Source organism: Bidens hawaiensis, unplaced genomic scaffold (genome assembly GCF_021521415.1).
Source record: "Bidens hawaiensis isolate Kalapana, Puna unplaced genomic scaffold, B.hawaiensis_p1.1 tig00006534_1, whole genome shotgun sequence".
Classification (NCBI taxonomy): domain Eukaryota; kingdom Viridiplantae; phylum Streptophyta; class Magnoliopsida; order Asterales; family Asteraceae; genus Bidens; species Bidens hawaiensis.
In genome coordinates this window covers 976,284-995,821 of record NW_027491439.1, presented here as the reverse complement: position 1 = coordinate 995,821, position 19,538 = coordinate 976,284, and the positions used below count along the sequence as shown (strand labels likewise).

The 19,538-nt window shown below is 32.9% G+C and overlaps 2 protein-coding genes across 2 annotated transcripts; both read right to left on the bottom strand.

Annotated features, from left to right (window-relative positions):
• Window positions 1-11,654: 11,654 nt before the first annotated feature.
• Window positions 11,655-14,805, bottom strand: LOC143632775 (putative RNA-binding protein C1827.05c). Its single transcript, XM_077101203.1, has 9 exons — window positions 14,750-14,805; window positions 14,568-14,663; window positions 13,067-13,181; window positions 12,862-12,917; window positions 12,670-12,717; window positions 12,485-12,582; window positions 12,091-12,160; window positions 11,885-11,995; window positions 11,655-11,788 (listed from the first exon to the last, which is right to left on the bottom strand). Exons 2-9 carry the CDS (start codon window positions 14,661-14,663, stop codon window positions 11,741-11,743), a joined length of 642 nt encoding a protein of 213 aa, XP_076957318.1. The 5' UTR covers window positions 14,750-14,805; the 3' UTR covers window positions 11,655-11,740.
• Window positions 14,806-18,000: 3,195 nt separating this feature from the next.
• Window positions 18,001-19,329, bottom strand: LOC143632808 (uncharacterized). The gene has a single exon (XM_077101230.1). It carries the CDS (start codon window positions 19,327-19,329, stop codon window positions 18,001-18,003), a length of 1,329 nt encoding a protein of 442 aa, XP_076957345.1.
• Between the last annotated feature and the right edge of the window lie 209 nt (window positions 19,330-19,538).

Here is a 19,538-nt window from a genome sequence, read left to right as displayed (position 1 = left end):
GAGATGAGAATGGAAATGAGTGATGGATAATAATGAAAGAGATGGTATATAAAAGGTGTGAGTGCATGAATTTACAGGTAGAAGAGTAATTAAGAGGTGAATTGTATATTCAACATCTTGCATCTCCCAACTACATATATGATATACCAATTGATCAAGAGTGTTGTGGGCTAGATGGCTGGTTTTTTTAGCAATAAATACGTATTTATTGTATGTGTTTTTTTTTTCTTTTGGGACGACAATGATTTGTATTATGTGTTGTTGTTAGTATTTTTAAGTTGATTTTTAGTAACCTTAATAATAATGAGTTGATGACCAATGATCGTTAACGTTAATGTGCTGATGACAATCTTAACTTTCAGTTTTGTTCTAATTATATATGTATTTTATTTTTCATACGACAATATTAAATTGATTTTTTAGTAAACTTAATAATGATTGTTCAAAAAAAAGTTAACTTAATAATGAATTGATGACCAATAATAAGATGCATAGCAAACGCACTACATGACAATCTTAACTTTTAATGTTGTTGTTAAGATCATCCTATTTTTAATAGTGATATAACTGTGTATGGTTTTGAGTTTCATTTATATCGTTTCAGAACAATCTGATTGAGATAAAACCACTTATTTGTTATTTTGGGGCATAAGAAGTTATTTTTTCGTTAAGACTATAATTGCTATTGGTAATAACGGTATAAGTTAGATTTGTAATTGGTTGTATTGTTGATATAAAATATTATCCACAAATGAATCATGGTTTAAGTTAATAAAATCTAATTATTATTATTATTATTATAATACTAGGTTTTTTAGTTGGCGTATATTTAAAACGTATTGCCTTACCTAAATCTTTAGGTGTATTATATTTTGGACTGGTTGGTCCTTACTAGCTGGTTTGTTGACTATTTTTTGATTGTTTGTTTTCCGTTAATCTTAAATGCACCTCAACATACAACCTTTTTGTTACGATACACGTATGAGAGTTGATACAGTGAAAGTCAAATTCAATGAATAATCCTCTTTTTAAAGTAAAAATAAATGAACAAGCTAACCTAAAAATTTTCAACTATAAGTTATTATATAGGGGCTAAAGAGGATAAGAGGTAAAGAGGGTTTTATACTTTTATGTTTTAAGTGGGAATATATGTGAATTCTAGTTTATTTTTTAAACATTTAACATTTTACTCTTTAATCCGCTTAACATGTCTACTACATGATTTGAACTCTAAACCTTTAAAGAGAAAAAACACAGTTTACGTATGATTATATTGAAGTCTAGTATTTACACGTGTTCGAAGGACACGTTTGGAATAATTCGATTACATAATTACATGTGTCATATTTTTTGAATTCAAGTATTTACATGTGTCATATTTAAAAATGAGTAAGATGTAAAAAAACACATGACACCTAAGAATATCAAAGAAAAAAATTGTTAAATATATTTTGCAAATAAAGGGTTATATATGCATTTAATTAAGAAACAACCCAAATATAAGTTTGTTAAACTAATTGGTCCATTTTCATTAAAGTATTTTTGAAGTTTATTATTATACTATAGATTAAAATTGCAATGTCGGTGTCACAATTCTGCCATGATAGTGTTAAAAAGGATATATTTAATAATAGTGAAAAACAAACAATTATGACACATTGCTCTAGTGGTTAGGAGTAGGATGTGGAACATTGCTCTAGTGGTTAGGAGTAGAACTTGAAAAACCAAGTTTTGACCTCAGCTCAGGTTCAATTTCTATAAGGACCTTTTTGCACATATTATTTATTTGATTTTTTTTGGTATTCTTTTGCAGTCATATGCTTAATGTGAAGGTATAACTCACTTATTTCTGATTATTAGTGTCCAATGCTTTCTACAAACATCAAAGTACATTGTACAAGCTAGAGCTGCACATGAATTACATTTTTTATTATTATTTATATTTTGTGTGTTCTTGCTATTTTAGAACTTGTTGAAACCGTAACGAATGTAACCGACACCAATCAAATTTGTGCTTGTTCGTAGTCGTAACGCGCAAGTTTTTTTCTTCTGCTGCGAGTTTTGTTGTCAATTTTTTTTATTTTTTTACTTTCGGTACCGTAAATTGATACCGACCAAATTCGTGTTGATATCGGCCGAATTCACATCGGTTAGCGGCCGCTAAACGTTGGTTATTATTATTTGTTGTGTTTCACCCCTTATTAATGTTATCGCCTTCTATATTGACAGAATTTGCGTCGTTACGTAGCCACAACGAGCATGGTGTTTTTTTCTGTTTGCCGCGGGGTTTTGTTGTTGTTTTATTTTAGTTTTAGTATTGTAGTTCGATACCGACTGATTTTTTACGGTGACGAATTTATTTTTTTAATTCACTACACCATCAACGGACGTGAAACCTACTTGTCCAAAGCATTTTGTTTTTTCCCGTTCTGACACCGTAACGAGCATAACGGAAGCTTGCTGAATGATAATTTTCTTTTTTCCTTTGTTTTTTTAATTCCGAATCATAACGATTGTGGCGAAAACCAACCTAATCAACGTCTCAACGCTCAGTTTTAACAACGACCGAGTTTACCGACCGTCACCACCACATTAGTCCACTCAATTTATATATATATTTTTTCCTTTTTTTAGCTTCGGTATCGTAGTAGCCAAAACCGACCGAATTCGTGTCCAGTTAATGTTTGGGACCGACAACGCTTGCACCGCCTAAGTTTACCGACAAAAAAAATGTCGTTTTAGATATTTTATTTTTGTATGTTAATTTGATGAATATATATATTTTTGGACGCTAATGTTTTACCAATGATGTCTATACCGTAAACAACGCAAACGATACTGACTGAACTCGTGTCAATTCACCGACGTAGTGCTTGGGTTTTGCCAACACCCAGGTTTCAACGCTGAGGTTTTACCAATGCCCAGGCGCAACACGCCGGGTGAAAATCTAGTTATCATTAAAAGTGGACAAATATATATATCTTACAATATTAATTTGAGTGCAGAGGAAGTTTTGGTTGTGAATAGTAAATGCTTAAAAGGTTTTTTATCTTGGATGAAAAAAGCTAGAAAATTTATAATTATTTATACAATTGGAAGTATGCTTAAACAGTTCGAGTTATCGGTCACTCATGTATACCCTTTGAGACGTGTCAACGTGAAGAAAATGCGTCCTCAAACACCTTGTCGATGGAAGAAAGAAAATATGGTTTGGTTTAACATGTTGCGAAGAGCATGTGTTTTGGTAGCATTTGTAAATGTATACGTGGAAGTCTGGAAGAAACTTGAAAATTTGAGGTAATGTGATTTCACCACTTGGAAGACATTCGTTATAAAATGACCTAAGTACCAACTTTAAGAAATAAATGAGAAAATGTTTAAAGAAGTATAATGCTACACTTATTACTTATTTTCCAATTATTGGTGACATGTTCTATATAACTTGTTCTCTCTTTCTTAAATCATAACTATGATAACATGACTACCTGTTGTAGCATAGAAAGTTGCCACAAAAGAGAATTATAATCTAGACGACAAGATTGTCATCTATGTCGAGTTTCCTTTTAAAATGTATGGCCAAAAATGAGTACTGAGGTTCTAGAAAAGAACCAATTTCGAGAGAGAGGATGCACACGCAATTGATATTCGTGTGATTAGGTTATGGTGTTATACTTGATCTATCCTTTATATACAATTATACACCCAAAGGAAATCTTTTGTTAGCTAGTAAGAATAATATGATTTATCAACAATTACCAATCTAATATATAATAAAGTAAAATTAATTAGTTTGATCTATTATAATATAAATGATAACGATTGTCATATAAATAAATATATATATAACATATATTTATTCTTACACATACTTGCATATATTGATTCTTACATATATATACTTACATATATTTATTCTTACGTATATTTATTGATCTATTATAATATAAATGATAACAATTACCTTTCAAAAAAAATATATTTGTTCTTGCATGTACGCTATGCTTATTATACACGCAGTTTTTTTTTTGAACGTCAAATTTATTTTTAACAAATTTGAACTCACCCCTCCTCCATTTTGGAAGAGTGACACCATACCACTAGACCATTAGGTCATGGGTTACTATACACGTTGTGATTGCGGTAATTATCATTTGTTATATTGATTAGTTCTTCATATTTGACTTGTTTTGATGGATATTTTTTTCTTCATATTTGACCCATTTTGACTTCACCATTCTTTTCCCACACTGATAAAAATCATGGATATGTCAGTCAGTCAGTATAGACAAATGCATTTCAGTTTACTAGAAGCAGCCAAGTGTTTTGTATATTAGTAATAAAATTAGTGGCATCTATAAATTGCTTAAAATCGTCGTTGACATTTGATATTCTCTACGGGTCGTATAAGAAATGCTATACAAGACGGGTATCGTTGTTTGGCGGGATTATAGTTTTGGTCCCCTCAACTAACATTGGCCGTTTGATTCGTTTAACATTCGCTTTCATATTGTTGAAAACCCGTACAACACTTCTTGGCCCGTAAAACACTTCTTGAAATATAAATCCAACCAACAATGTGTTACATCTATAATTTTAAAATGAGATGTTACATCGTTGAAGACAATTTGGCATGGAATTTTGTGTCAACAATTTTGAACATTAATTAAGTCGTAAAAAGTGTTAACTAATATTGTTAGCATTTACTATAGGTGGTCCAATATATGAAGTTGTGAAAGGTTAACATAAAACAAGTGGGGACGAAGTGGTCACCCCGAAGGCCCTGGGAACACTAGCCTGGATGTCTCGACCTTTAAGAAAAACCACCCCGAACGGCTTGGCCATGACGTTCATCCCGAAATCTCTCTCTCTCTATATATATATACAATATCCCCCTTCTCTCTCCCTCTATACAAATTAAAAATATAAATGATTAAAAGACGAATCAGGATGAAAAATAGACATTTTCATGATTGAAAGATGGTTAAAGGCAGAATAACATGACGTTCACGTATAGCAGAGGGAGAGAGTTAGGGATGGGAGGACCACCCCACCACTATTATTGACGTTATCATTTATCATATTTGGGGCTATATTATGTCATCTTCATATTTGGGACAAGAAATACAGTTGGAACTTATAAGTTTTAGGCAGTTAGCAAATGCGATCCACTCAAATGACTTTTATTCTTTAGTCAAATCAAATTCAAACTAATGCTTAAAAAACACACTTTTTTATGTGCATGTTTATTGACTATTGTTAAGAACAAGAGATAAAGAACAACACTAATAATTAAAACGAGTCAAAGATTATTCCATCTAGTCAATCAAAGTGCTATTATTGTTGTAATTATTTTAGTATGGCAGTTAACACATTGTTCTTCCATCAAACCATCTAGCTAGAAAACACTTAAAAAGAATTTTAAAAAGGAGATGTGTAATTTTCAAAGTGAATTATTCATGTCTTCTCTAACATAACTTAAAGTGAGCACTTTAAAATTTTTTTATAAACCTTAGATAATTTAACCATCAATAAACTTAAAAAAGAAAACTTAAAACGATTTATCCATCCAAAACTTCATCAAAAATAGTTTTTAAGTCAACATATGACAAAAAAAAAAAAAAAAAAAAAAAAAAAAAATTAGAGGGGTTCCAAGTTAGGTTAGAGGGTTTTCTCAAGTATGGTGGGTTTTCCCCAGAGTGTTGTCTCCGGTTATTCGGAGAATGGAGATGATTGGTTTGTTTGGTTGACCGTCAGTAATCCAAATAACCGTTTAAAAAATGAATTATACATTGTTTGTACGTGTATGGTTGTGAATAGTGACTCAGTCGATCATAACAATTCCCCCACCCTCGTGCTTCCATTAAATTCTTCTCTGTAAAATCTCAAAGTGCATTTTGTCATTTTATTTTTTCTTTAACCACCCAAGAGTTCATATCTTTCTAAATTTTTGTATACAAAAACATGTTTGACAATTAAGGTAAGGAATTGACTGATAGGAACAATAAAGGGGAAACCTATGGATTTTGAGAATACTAATTAATACAAATAGTGGCATGATATATGTCTGGTTAAAACTTAAGTTTTATATGCTCAATTAGATTAATTTTTAGGTTAAAAGTTCTTGTTTATGTCCAATTTAAGAATTAGGTAAGAGACAATAATAGAATGAGTCAATATAATTGACCTTATGAAGTATCATTGATCCTTATGTACTATTATGGATTCATTTATTGATTTGAATTAAGAAAGTTTGATGTTTTTTTTCGTTTTGAATGATCAACAAATATAATTTCCATTAAAAATTAACCGGAGTCAACAAGAAGCTAGCAACCGCTAGACATCGCTAGACATCACACACTACAACTTTTTTGCATACTTGTATCATACAACCTTTTTTAAATATTAAAAAAATAACAGGAGTGAGGATGGGTAATTACACAATCAAAATTAATCTACACACGGTAAATATTTTGATTTTAACAGCTTTTGACTTTATCTTTTTTTTTTTTTTGTCTTTTAAATGAATCTTACATTTGAAAGTTCAAATTAACATTTTTGTGAAATTTAAACCTTGTTATATTAATCTCTAATGCACAAACTTTATCGTTAATTGTAGTGTCTTTGACACAATTTTTTATACTTATAGGCGGGTTAATAACATATTAAACATTCTTATTGATAGTTAGGAGTGCACATCAAATTCAAGTGACGGTGTATACATTATATAACTAGAGTAGGTGTACATGGACTTAAATACCATGTAGTAATGATCCAACTTTTGCAAGACATGTCTTCTGATTTCCTTAAATTCACACATGGTGTGATATGTGCATAACGGTTGCTAGCATATGTCCGTATACACAACGACACTGAGTTTATATAGGAGTGTTTCGTAACACCACAAATTCAAGATCTTATTGTCAATATTGACATATTCCTAATTTTGTTAATCTAAAACGTGTCAATTTTTCGTATGTTCTCCATGATCATAATAACTTTCATAGAATCTAGATCTTGATCCTTTAAATTTCGCATCCACAGTTGAGATGTAGGTTTAGTTACCATTTGGGTCATTTCCATGGACATCTGGGTAAACGGACCAATAAGAGTTTTGATCCCGGATTCGAACCCGACATATGCGAGGTTTAGGAATTCCATCCGGTTCCCGTGCATCAGGGGATACGGTCTCACGGCGGTGAGAAGTCAACCTTGAACATAGCTTCAAATAGAATAAGTTTACATGTAAAATCTTCTACCGTTTGAAAAAAAGTAGAGTAACTTGCCAAAGCAAGACCTAAAAGATATTATCATGAAACTATTTAAATTAAAGAAGTCAATACCTAAAATCTAAATCTTTAATAACCTAATAATAATAGTATGATTTAAACCCCTGACTGGTTGAGAGTTGAGACATGAGTTGAGGTGAGGATGGATGGTACGTGGACTAATAAATTGAGCCCATCTAGAAAAGCGGTGACAGGTAAGGTGGCCCAACCTCTACTTCAATGCACTGTGCACACAGGATTTCTTATATTGCTTTTGACGTTTATTTTATTTTATTTTTTCTGATATTTTATCAGAGAAATATCTTCGGCATTTATTAATCGGCTTTCGATATATTAATTTCGAACACAAAGAAATGCCAAAACTTTTGTAGCCCCTACTACAATACTAAAGTAAATCGGTTTTCTTTTAACTATTAATTAAGTCGTTACATCCCATAAACACCAAATTATGATAAGACATACGATATAAAATGTTTTCGTCTTTTATTTTGGAAACTTGTAAAACTTATACAGATTTGTCAACTCTCAAGTACAAAACGCAAAATTTGATAGAACCTTACACTAGTGAGAATTAACTTGCTAAAAAAGTGAGACAAATAAAATATATATATATATATATATCTTGATTAGTATTTCATGAAACTTAGTTATTATTTTGTGTAAATAATCAAGGAAGCAGGACCGGCCCAATAGTTATATAAAATGAAGCTAGAACTTTATACCTCCAAAAAAAAAAATAAGATCCTCATTTAAGAATATATATATATATATATATATATATATATATATAGTGAAAACCTTATAATAAAAGGTATATAATTGACTTATTAAGTAATATGATCCATTTAAGTGATTAAAGCACTTATGTTTAATCTCTTTCGACTTTCTCACCAGCGTTTGATTCTTTTAGTTGGCACTTCATTTTCTCATTTTTCTTTTCCATTAGTAGTGTTCGAATATATTATGGGGCTATCATTTTCAATTTGTTTTCATTTTTTTCACACTCATATATAACATATCACTCTCATTTTAAAAATTATTAATTGAATTCTAAATTTTGTAGTTTTATATAAAAAAATACAACCAATCATAATTTTTTAAAAAAAATAAGTGGGTGTATATATATTTTGTAAAAGGCCCTCAAGTTTTTCTTTTTCGTTTTAAGCTATCAAAATATTTGAACCGGCTCTGCAATTAAGCCATGTAAAACATATATTAATCTTAGATTATTATTTAATGAATTCGCTTTTTTTACTATTACTTAAAGTGTATTTGCTCGTAGTGGTTAGGTATGGACACGATGCAATAAAATAATGAAAGGACTTACATTGTTAATATCATTCCAAAAGATAACAATTAAAAATTTAAAACTATACCACCACTAATCAAACCCTAATTAAATAATTAACTCAATAATCTACATTGCCCTCTAACATGATGTTAGAACTCAAATCCCATCCTACCACTAATCAGATCTCATCAAATCCATTAACAAACCCGATTCGAAAACCACAAACAACAGTTACACCATTATTCAAGTTTCAACCAACACTCACTTTATCACATTTACAACTTAAAACAAGGAGTAAAAACCATAGGGGATTCAAGGTATTGTCTTCAGACGAGTTGCAAGGTAACAAAGGCGGGTATGAATTTCCGAGACTTAATGTGACATGGAGAGAGTTGGTATTGGATCCAGATCGTGATAATGTGATCGCGGTGGGGTTAACCGGGGCGTTAGCATGGGCAGGTGTACATGTGTTGTGGCAGCTGTTTATTGTCACAATGGCCATCATGATTGCTGCAATAAAGTACACTTTTGTAGGTGTGTTGTTAATATTTGTTGTTATTACTCTCCTTTGACATTATCGGACTTCTAGGCATTTTTTTTCTGATTAGAATTGTTTTTCTAAGTATCTTGAAGAACTATGGTCTTAATTTTAAGAAAATGCAATAATAATACTTTTTTATTAATACAATACAACCATAGTTAATAAAACTTACACGATCCAAGTTATAGCAAAAATATTGGTAGAGTTTGACAATGATAAAATATATGCAAAGTGCAAAATATATTTCTATTGACTATCCGGAAAACATCCATAGTGAAGCCATGTGCAAAGTGAAAAACGTCTGGCCATGTCACGTAAGTTTTGCTTGGAAAAAAGTCTCTAACCACTAAAATGAGTAGCGGTTTTATGTGAAAACTAAATAAAAATAAAAATATAAAAATGTGGTAGTGATTGGCATTAAAAAAACATACACTTGCCTCATGATGTGGTTTGATCTACGCTCAATGCCCCGCGTCTTTAAAAAGTTGATGGCATAATGGTGTTCCACGTCCAATTTGATTACGTGGAGGTAGGGGACTAGGGGTGTTCATAGGGTTGGATATCGGTTATTCAGGTTGTTTGGATTGGGTGTTTGGATTTGAATTTTTTTCCTAGATCCGAAAATCGAACCAATCCGAATTCAAAATTTGCTAACAGAACCGAATTCAATTTGGGCATGTTTCGGTTAAATTCTGAAAAACCCAAATTCAACCGAAAAACCCGAATCTGTATATTATATCATGTGCAACGGCTAATTAACAAAAAACAATTATCAAACACAATGCAACATGCATAAGTCTTCCACACAACGATAGTCTTAAAATACAAAATGTAAAGTTCAAACAAGAACAAAATATAAATAAGAACAACTAAATAGAGGATTATACTTGAACTTGTAAATATAAAACTTACATAATAAAAAAAACCACATTACTTAGATCGGTTAATTCGGTTTTTCCGAATAAACCGAATAACCCAAATTCAAAATTTCCGAGATCTGAAAACCGAATTGGGAATTCAGATTCAGTTAATATCATATCTGAAATCCGAATTCACAATTCGGATACGGTTCAGTTTATGGTTTTTTTTCGATTTTGTGTTATTTTGAAGTTTGAACACCCATACATGGAGGGGTGTTGATGCAGTGCATATGCCCCCTCTGAAAGACTAAACTGACGCCTCCCTTTAATAACCATATGTGGAACATTTTTTATTAGCATAAATGAATTTAATAGTCATTTCTGATCTTGAATTAAAGTACCGAAATAAATACTCAATGGTGCGTTATTATCATAACTGACCCAGCTTGTCGATATAAGAAGAGGCAAAGTGTCAAAAGAAGTAAAGGTCTACCATTTTATATAAGAAGAGGCAAAGTGTCAAAAGAAGTAAAGGTCTACCATTTTTTGATGAAAAGTAATCATCAATGTTTTTGTACTTCATAACTAGTCAGCATCAGTTTTAAACACGGTAAAATACTTTAGTTCTTATATGTATACTTATACCTTTTCCCGAATAACAACAAACTTTTAATAAAAAAACACATATCTTGCATTTATTATTGTACTAGACAGGTGCCCGCGCGATGCGGCGGGAACCAAAATTATAGTAATCATGTAATAATTGTGAATGTTCAAGGTTCGTTTGAAACCATAGCAACCGGTTTGGTTTATGGTTTATACAAAAAATTGACCATATAAAACCGGACTGGACGGTAAACTTATTATTGAAGCTCAATGCGCGAAACTAAACCATTAGTAACGAAGTTTAAAGTTTTTACGGTTCAATTTCTGTTCTCAATAACAAAAAATCGAACCAACAGTTTGGCTCACGATATAACTTAGAAACCGTTAAAACCGAATTGTGAACACCTATATGTAATATGTTAAAAAAAATTAAAAAAAAAAATATAGCAATATCATACTCAAATTAAAGACAATAAAATGTTCATTTTTATGGTGCAATTTTTTATAAAAAATATTAACGTATGTAAAAGTTATTGCCGTTGGAAAATAGTTGGTGGGAAGTTATTTACAATTAAAATTAAATTGAATATATAGGTAAAGATAAAGGTCCAAAGTACTACTATTTCTTAAATTTACAAAATTTGTTTAAAGTTGAGGGGCTATGTTGTAATTATTTCAAGACATATTTTTTAATGGACAAGTTTGTCTCTTCTCTTACATGCTATATAAGGTATATATTATGCATTAAAATTTGTAAATCCCTTAAAATTAAGGTGTCTTAATTTGCCATTCTTTCATACATTATATATAGTATAGATGTATTATAAATATTGATAAAATGTTAAATTATAAAATTGTTTCAAACATAGAGCAACTAAGATTTCAAAAAAAAATCTTAAAACCCAATTCAACCATTACCTTGTAAGTGGTGGTGATGACTAATGCCAAAATAGGTAAACAACATTGCTTTGAAAAGGTTACAGAAAGTGATATTAAAAAAAACTATAGGAAATTGTTCAAAACCAAAATGTGAACCATACTTGGAGCAACATTAAAGAATTTGCAATATCAGATTTAACAACCAAAATTTCTTTCATCAGTCACAGTTACTACATGCTACATCTTAAAATATATAAAAATTCAAGTCCCGATAACCTTAGTCGTCAAACTTGATCTTCTTCGGTGCAGGAATATCACTCCCCACCTGCAGATTAAGCAAAAGCAAGTATCAAATCGACCCATTCATATGTAAATGGTTAATAATTGTCTACAAATCTAAATACAGATGTAGGATCCTTACAATTTCTGGGCACTTGTAGTCAATGCCAGCAGCTTCAATCTTCCTCCGCCTTTTCTCGTCTCTTTTCAAGATTCCATCCACCAGCTTCTTGTGCTCTTCAAATGTCCTTTCCTGAATAATCATATCATATTAAAGCTGTTAGCTAACCAAGTTTTGACGATTTACGGAATAAATTTGAGGGCATGTAAAACGTATTTATAGCATACCTTGTTATGGCGTTTACGTTCTATATGAACCCGGTCCACGGGTTTATAGTAACGGTTCATACCTTTCCACCTACAATCAACATAATAAATTCCTAAGCACAGCAACAAGCAAACAGAAAGAACAAACCTTTTATCCTAAAGTAGTTGGTTAACATGTCAAAACAGGATGAAAATTAAAAAACTTAAGTATGGGTCAAACATGTTGATCTTTTCTAAATATTTATTAACATTAATAATCAATGCAATATTATAAGATTTGGAATATTGTAAGCTTTGAAAATATAGACTTTACACGGCATTGTATCTCATATCAAATAATCAAGTTCTAGTTATATATATGTAAACAAGAACTTTAAAAAAAAGTTATATTAAGTCATAACATTCAAACACTTACAATTTGGGATGAACACGCTCTGGAGGAATGATCTGTACTTGCAACAAATGCTCAAATAAGAGATAGTTATGCATTGTTTCAGCAACAATCTTTGCCACCTGCACATATTTACAATTATCAAATTAATGTCTCCTGGTAATGAATTAAAATCTTAACTAAAAAGGACTAAAAGAACTGTGTTTCACCTCTGGAGACGCAAACTGAATGAACCCAAAATGCTTTGATTTTCCTGCCTGAGAAACATAAACAAAAGGAGTACATTAAATAAAAAAGCATACATTATTAACAGACGATTCTCAAATTAGCTTTTTTAAAACATGAAATTTAAACAACTTCATAATCACACTTTTACTATGAAATTGAGCTAAAGATCAAACCTTCTTGTTCCTTGCAATCCTGATCCTCCTGATCTCTCCAAATTGCTTAAAGAAAGCTGCATCAACGATGGGATTAAAAAATTAACTTAATGCATTTAGAGTTCTACCTTGATAGAAGTTGCAAAATTTACAATAGCTAGAAATCCTAGAATATTGGTATGTATAAGCACAAAAGTCAAAAATGGTCAACAAATAAAAAAAATACCTTCCATTTCGTTCTCATAAAACCCATGAGGAATTCTTCCAATATACAACACAGTGGATTTATTTTCTGAATTTTCTGTAATTGGGAGTTTTCGAGCTGGACCGCCCTCTAATGGCTGTTTCATACACATAAACCAACACAGAATTAATAAAACAAAATACTGATATAAAAAGTCAAATCGACAAACAAGATACTAGTTGAAAACTGAAGTAAAAAAAACAGTAAATAACACCGAATAAGTTGAATAAACTATGTAACACATACTGAGAATTAGAATGGATGTATTAAAATACCTAACAAAATATGTATCACTAATAAACCATAGTTAATTTATCATATATATATATGTCGTAATTTTCTGTAATCAGCATCTAATCAACATGTCATGCAAATAAAGCATCTGCCTTCTGAAGAATGATAGCAACAAGAATTTGAAGCACTCCTTAAATGAACAGCAGAAAGAATTTTATGCATTCATATTACATAGTACTTCTTTTACTCCATATACAAAACAGCTAGAAGCAGAAGAAAAAACTAGAATACCAAAAAAAACCTTTAAAATTAAAAAAATATCCCTTAAGTTGTAAATTAGTTACAGAAAAAACTGAAACAGACAGGAGAATAATCAATATATTAGCTTTAGTACGTACAGAAAAACAAATTAACTTTTCCTTATGTAGTTGCTATAAAATAGCCTAAACAATTACATCAAGATTCAAGAACAAAGTTCTCCTAAATGTGTCCATTTACCATATCATTCAACACGTAAAAACACCACTACTCAAGTTTCATTGCCTAACATTATATTCGGTTTTAAACGTAAATTTAGCTTGGTCATCCTGTACCAGAATACATATATGTGTCCCATGCCTCCAAACTACCAATACTAAAAAAAAGGTGTAAACAAGTCGGCTCGTTTTGGCTTACGAGAGCTCAAGCCCGGCTCGTTTACTTTTCTTAACTAATTTATATAAGTTTTTAATTTTTATACATTTTAAGAAGACCATAAACGAGCCTAAGGTCAGCTTAAACTCATGTAGTACCCAAAACAAGCCAACGCTCGGCTCGAACTTGGCTGTGGAGTGTAAATCTAAAACATAGAATCACAAATAAGGTAGAAGTTAAAAGTTAAAAATAAACAAAGCACGACGAGCCTAAACGAGCTTCCTGTACAAGGCTCGAGCTCGGGCTCAATAACTAAATGAGCTTTATTTGTCATGCTCAAAAAAGCTAAACTCGATTCGAGCTTTTTATCTATCCGAGCTCACGCAGCTCGTGAGCAGCTCAGCTTATTTGCACCCCTAAACACATGGTCCGCTCTAGCTAACAAAGCCGATTTCATTCATTAATAAACTAGCTGTTAGGTGTTCAACCTAACCCTAATAGGTGCTAAAGTATATCAATCAAGCCAATCTGTCTATATGTATTTAGAGAATAATAATAACACATGTAAATAAAACTTAGAAAGCTGAGTAATTAAACACAGTAAATAGAAACTGACCAAGAAATCAGCAGATTGGTCTTTACGAACAACGGCGAGTTCGGTAGAACCTTTTTTAACTTTCTTCATCATCGATTTTTTAGCCTTTATTCCCATCTGTAAATAATTAGGTCTGAAATTGAACACGGATATATGCAGAAACTAGGTTAAAAATCGATTGATTACGAATAAATTACTAATACCTCTGTATTAGTTAACGGCGGCGAGAAAGAAGCGAAGAGGGAAAGTAGACGTGGAGGCTGTAACCTATTATATTGTATTGGGTAACTGTTAAATAGTCTTCCATAAACCCTCAACTATGCATGGTTTACAAGATTATACCCTAAACTATTAATTATTTACGTCTTGTTCTTGAGTTTTTTTAACTAAGGAAAGAAAGGAAAATAGATGGAAGGGAAGGAAAGAAAATTTTTTTTAATTGAGTTGGAAGGAAATTAAAGGAAAGGAAAGGATAACTATGTTATTTTATGAAGCCGAGATCACGTCGAATGATCCTTTTACAATTTACCCGGCCTCTCGTGGCTATAGATGACAACGAGGCTCATCGTACAGTTGAATTACCTCATTCTCCTTTAGAACACGAGGAAGAAAACACAAAAGTTTCCATTGTTGGAACATTAAACGGCATTGTGCTTTTGGCTCTTATTCGTTGTAAGTACTCACGTTTTAAGTTGGTCCTATACAATCCCTTAACTTGTGCATCAAAGATAGTTGTGGTAATGGGTCGACCAAAAATGTCTACATCCCTAACGCCCTATTTTTGAGTACTTTTAAAAGAGGGAAAGAAAAGGAAAACTAAGGATAGTTAAAAAATGGGTGTTCTTGAGTTTTTTTTTTTGATAGAAAGGAAAGGAGTAGAAGGAGTTATGAGGGATTAAATTGATTTTTTTCCTAATAAATTATCCTCCTAAAAATAGGGCGTTAGGGATGAGAGATATTTTTGCGTGTTAGGAATACTATTAAGAAAGAAGCGTCTGTGAATTTTTAGGCTGACCCATTGGATGGATGTTCAACTCTTCGCCTGACGACATTTTTGTCTTTGGATGAAGTGAGAGGAAAACATGTGTGTGTGGATCTGGCCTGTTGGTTGCCTTGGGGAGTATTGTTTTACGGTCAGGTTCTAAAAGCTACTTCATGCAAAATGGCTAAATATGAGAATGTTTTTATCTTGACAAGCAACGTGTATTTATACTTTTTGCTTTTGGCGTTTTTGGTTTCTTCGCATCTGAAGTTATGGAACTACTTAGTCGAGTCCAAAGGGTCATGCATAATATTGTGACTCCAAAATCTATCAATGTTGTATTCAAAAGATTGAGTTTTGTAATTCAAAAGTGGCTTGCGGCGCAACTTATTGATGTTTGTCTTCTGTCTTGATGTGATTATATTTTTTTAAGAAGTATTATTAGATAGCTAAAAAAACCATATACTTTCAGTTGCAGTTTATTTAAAATTTAACTATTTATTCAACATGAACGAATGCCGTCAAAATGCTAAGCCCTAATCTCACCTCGGTCTATCACCTTTAGGCCATATACACATCGTTCATCATCTATAGTTTTGTATCACTTTAATGTCCTATCACCACCTTTCTCTATGATTCACCTCGTCTTTTAACCAACATTTTACCATCATTCAACAAAGAAGAAGTTATTTGTAAACCTCGGATAATGCTTACAACATCCAAAGCCACCATATGGGAAAATGATGGTGTCGTTATTTTACAAACCACAATGAGCATTAGTCATATTCAAAAGATCGGACTTTATCCGTACCACTTCTCCTTAATCGTAGATGTTGTAAATGGCATGAAACTTCAACAACTTCTGTTTCAAAACTTTCAATTTCTAGTTAAGTTGATGGAGTGTACGATATCCTTCATGTTGCATTATGAGGTGAAAAGAATACGCAATGTGCCTCCAGAAAATTTGCGAGTTACTGGTATCACTATCCTCTAAACATGCTTAAAGATGCTTCCTCGGTTGTAATTCGTGCTAAAGTATTCAAGGTTGGGATAGTTTGAATATGTTTTTTTAAATATAATTAACAAGAGAGTAGAGGGATATGTTGTGTGGAAATAAATATGCAATATATGTGAATTTTAAAAGATATATATTATGGTCGTTGTACAATGGTCTGAACCTACTAAAAAAGTACATTTCATAGTGGGAGAGAGGGTGATGTTGTAGAGGATGATTAACATAAGAAGAAGATTCACCACGAGAACACAATTAGGTGCGGTGTTCCCGCTTAACGTCACTAGTCATGTTGACCCCCTCGTATCTCTCCTTAAAGTAAAACACATACGACATGTTGGCTATGTGCCTATGGGGTAATGGAATGAAAGGAGGGATGGACAACAATTTAAATTGATTATTATCATTCCATTGACTAGTTTGGTTACCCGGTTAGAATTCATTGATTTTTATTTGTGTTGCTTGGTAGCGAGAAAAAAACAAATGAATAGAATACAAACGTAGTGGTGGTGATTGATGTCAATTGTGTTTGATGGTGGTGATAACCAATAGCGGTGGTGGTGTGTGCCAATGGTGGTGGTGGTGATCGGCGGTTTAATAGTGCAACAGGTGGTTGTGGCGGTGGAGGCCAAAGGTATTGGTGATGGGTGGTGGTGGTGGTGGTGGTGGTGGTGATTCAAGATTTAAAAGGGAAGAAACAAACATTCTTTGGTGGTGTGGTGGCGGCCAGTAGTGGTGGTGATTCAAGTTTTAAAAGGGAAGAAACAAACATTCTTTGCATTTTTGGTTTTAGTTTGCAAGGGCAAAATGATTCAAGATTAAGAATGAACACAAAGAGCATATTCAAATTAGCGGGTTAAATCGATAAATCCAAACACGATCAATACATTTATTTGTGCCAACGCATCAACCATAACTTAAACTTAATTAAATATTGTAACTCACTTCTCTAAACGGGTCAAACATCTTGACAGGCTCGCAGGGTATTAAGCAAGTTAAAAAGTTTAGCAGTTTGACGTTATAAAATATACTTGTATTCTAATTTTAATCAGTTGACGAGTCGACATGTTTAGCTAAACAAGTTAACACGACCTTTTTTATTTAGTATGACACACAATGACACAAACCCAACTCCTTTTCAACTTAAAGGGAGCTTCAATAGCAACCAAAAAGAAAGTTGACAGCATTATAGAATTTGGATTCTTCCATAAAATTCAAGTAACAAAACTGTCAAGAGGAAGATATTTGACAAACTGATACCACATAAACATGTAGATATTCTGAAAATGAACTGAAGGCAATGAAAGAATTATATCATATAATATGGGAATCTTGTTCTTAGTTACAATGTATGATTCCCATCAAATCTGCAAGAACTATACTCTACCAAAAACCAAAGTTTAGACCCTAACAAATCGAATAAACCCGTTTTGAATGAATGAAGATATTCCTACAAAGATTCACAATTCCACTATACAGTCCATATAAGATCCCGAAACCACAGACCTCAACCTCGTCAAGAAAGCACATTCACGGTCATCAGAGACAACCACAACCGGTGATACCATGGCCATAAGAACAATATTCCCATCGTTCTTAACATCCACCGCATAGACCTTATGAAAAACATCTTGAAGCTTTTGCACCAACGTTTCATAAAACAACTCATTAGGAGGAATCACATTAATCACGACGACACCATGATCATAAACAAGTGATCGCATAGCCCGAAAAACAGACTTCTTAACAAACTCAAGCGGTGGAGCACTAATCCCGCTTCTAGCCTCACTTGAATCCAAATCAACCATAACCACATCAAACTTACCATTCAAACCCTCAACCGATTTCATAGAATCTCCAACAACAACTTCAACAGACTTCCCATCATTCAACCCGAAATACCGTCTCGCAACACTCAAAACAACCTCATCCGCCTCGACCCCAATAACCTCAAAACCGAGCTTACTATTTAAAAAACTCAACAAAGCACCACCACCAACTCCTAAACATAACGCCCGTGGAGTCAACCCTAACCGAATCCGATCATTAACAGGCGCAACAATTAACGATATACCCGATACCATCGGAGTCAAATACGGTTGAACCAACGTCGCTATATCAACCCGAAACTTCACATTCTTCATACTCCTTAAACTTGTTAAACCCAATTCCGTATCACTCGGGTTAATCACAACCTGTGATTGAATCAAATTAGGCATTCGTTTGAACCGTAACCTACGCCTAAACTCTTTACTTTCTAACTCAACATCTTCAACCACAAATTCACCAACAAAGGGTCCATTAAACCTATCGACAATCACCCGAACCGACACGTCGTCTTCATACGCCAAAAACAGGGGTTTCGGTACACCGTTCACAAAACTTAACCTCGGATGCAACGCGATCACTAACCCATTCAATTCCAATTCTATTTTCTCATTATTAACTGAATCAACATCAGGATCAACAACAGTACGGACGTAATCTAATGGTTTTGAATTGGGGTTTATATTATTACCAATGAGAATTAGGCGTGAGACGTTGGGGTTGTTGAATAAGAGCTGAAGATGGCCGGGTTCGGTGGAGAATGTCCAGTCGGTTTCACGGTGCTCCGGGATGATGATGGCGGCGATTGTTGGGGCGGAGGCGGCGACGGATGGAGAGTCGAGGACGGCGATACGGAGGAGTGGAGTGTGGAGGTGGCAGCGGTGGTTTACGGTGTTTGGGATTGTGAAAGTGGTGAATTGAGATGGGGTTAGGGTTTCGAATGGTGATGAACTGAACGCCATTAATGGAGAGAAGCTTGAATCATCAAGTTAAAATGATAAAATGAGTGTTAAAACTTAACAGTCTAAAATAAAGCTTGTTTAACAAATGATTGCCTAGTCCCTTGAGGGGCATGGGTGATGTGGGTTATTGTTGATTCGTAGGGGCTTGAGTTACACACGACAGACATAAAGAGTTATTGGCTTTATATGGTTAAAGAAGCGGGTCGTTT

What these genes read in the sequence shown, in the direction of transcription:
- LOC143632808 (XM_077101230.1), bottom strand. Translation starts at nt 19,329, where the DNA reads ATGGCGTTCAGTTCATCACCATTCGAAACCCTAACCCCATCTCAATTC.
- LOC143632775 (XM_077101203.1), bottom strand. Translation starts at nt 14,663, where the DNA reads ATGGGAATAAAGGCTAAAAAATCGATGATGAAGAAAGTTAAAAAAGGT. An exon ending in TTATGAGAACGAAATGGAAG is followed by an intron (nt 12,918 to 13,066) that starts GTATTTTTTTTA and finishes TCGTTGATGCAG; the next exon opens with CTTTCTTTAAGCAATTTGGA. An exon ending in ACTACAAGTGCCCAGAAATT is followed by an intron (nt 11,789 to 11,884) that starts GTAAGGATCCTA and finishes CTTAATCTGCAG; the next exon opens with GTGGGGAGTGATATTCCTGC.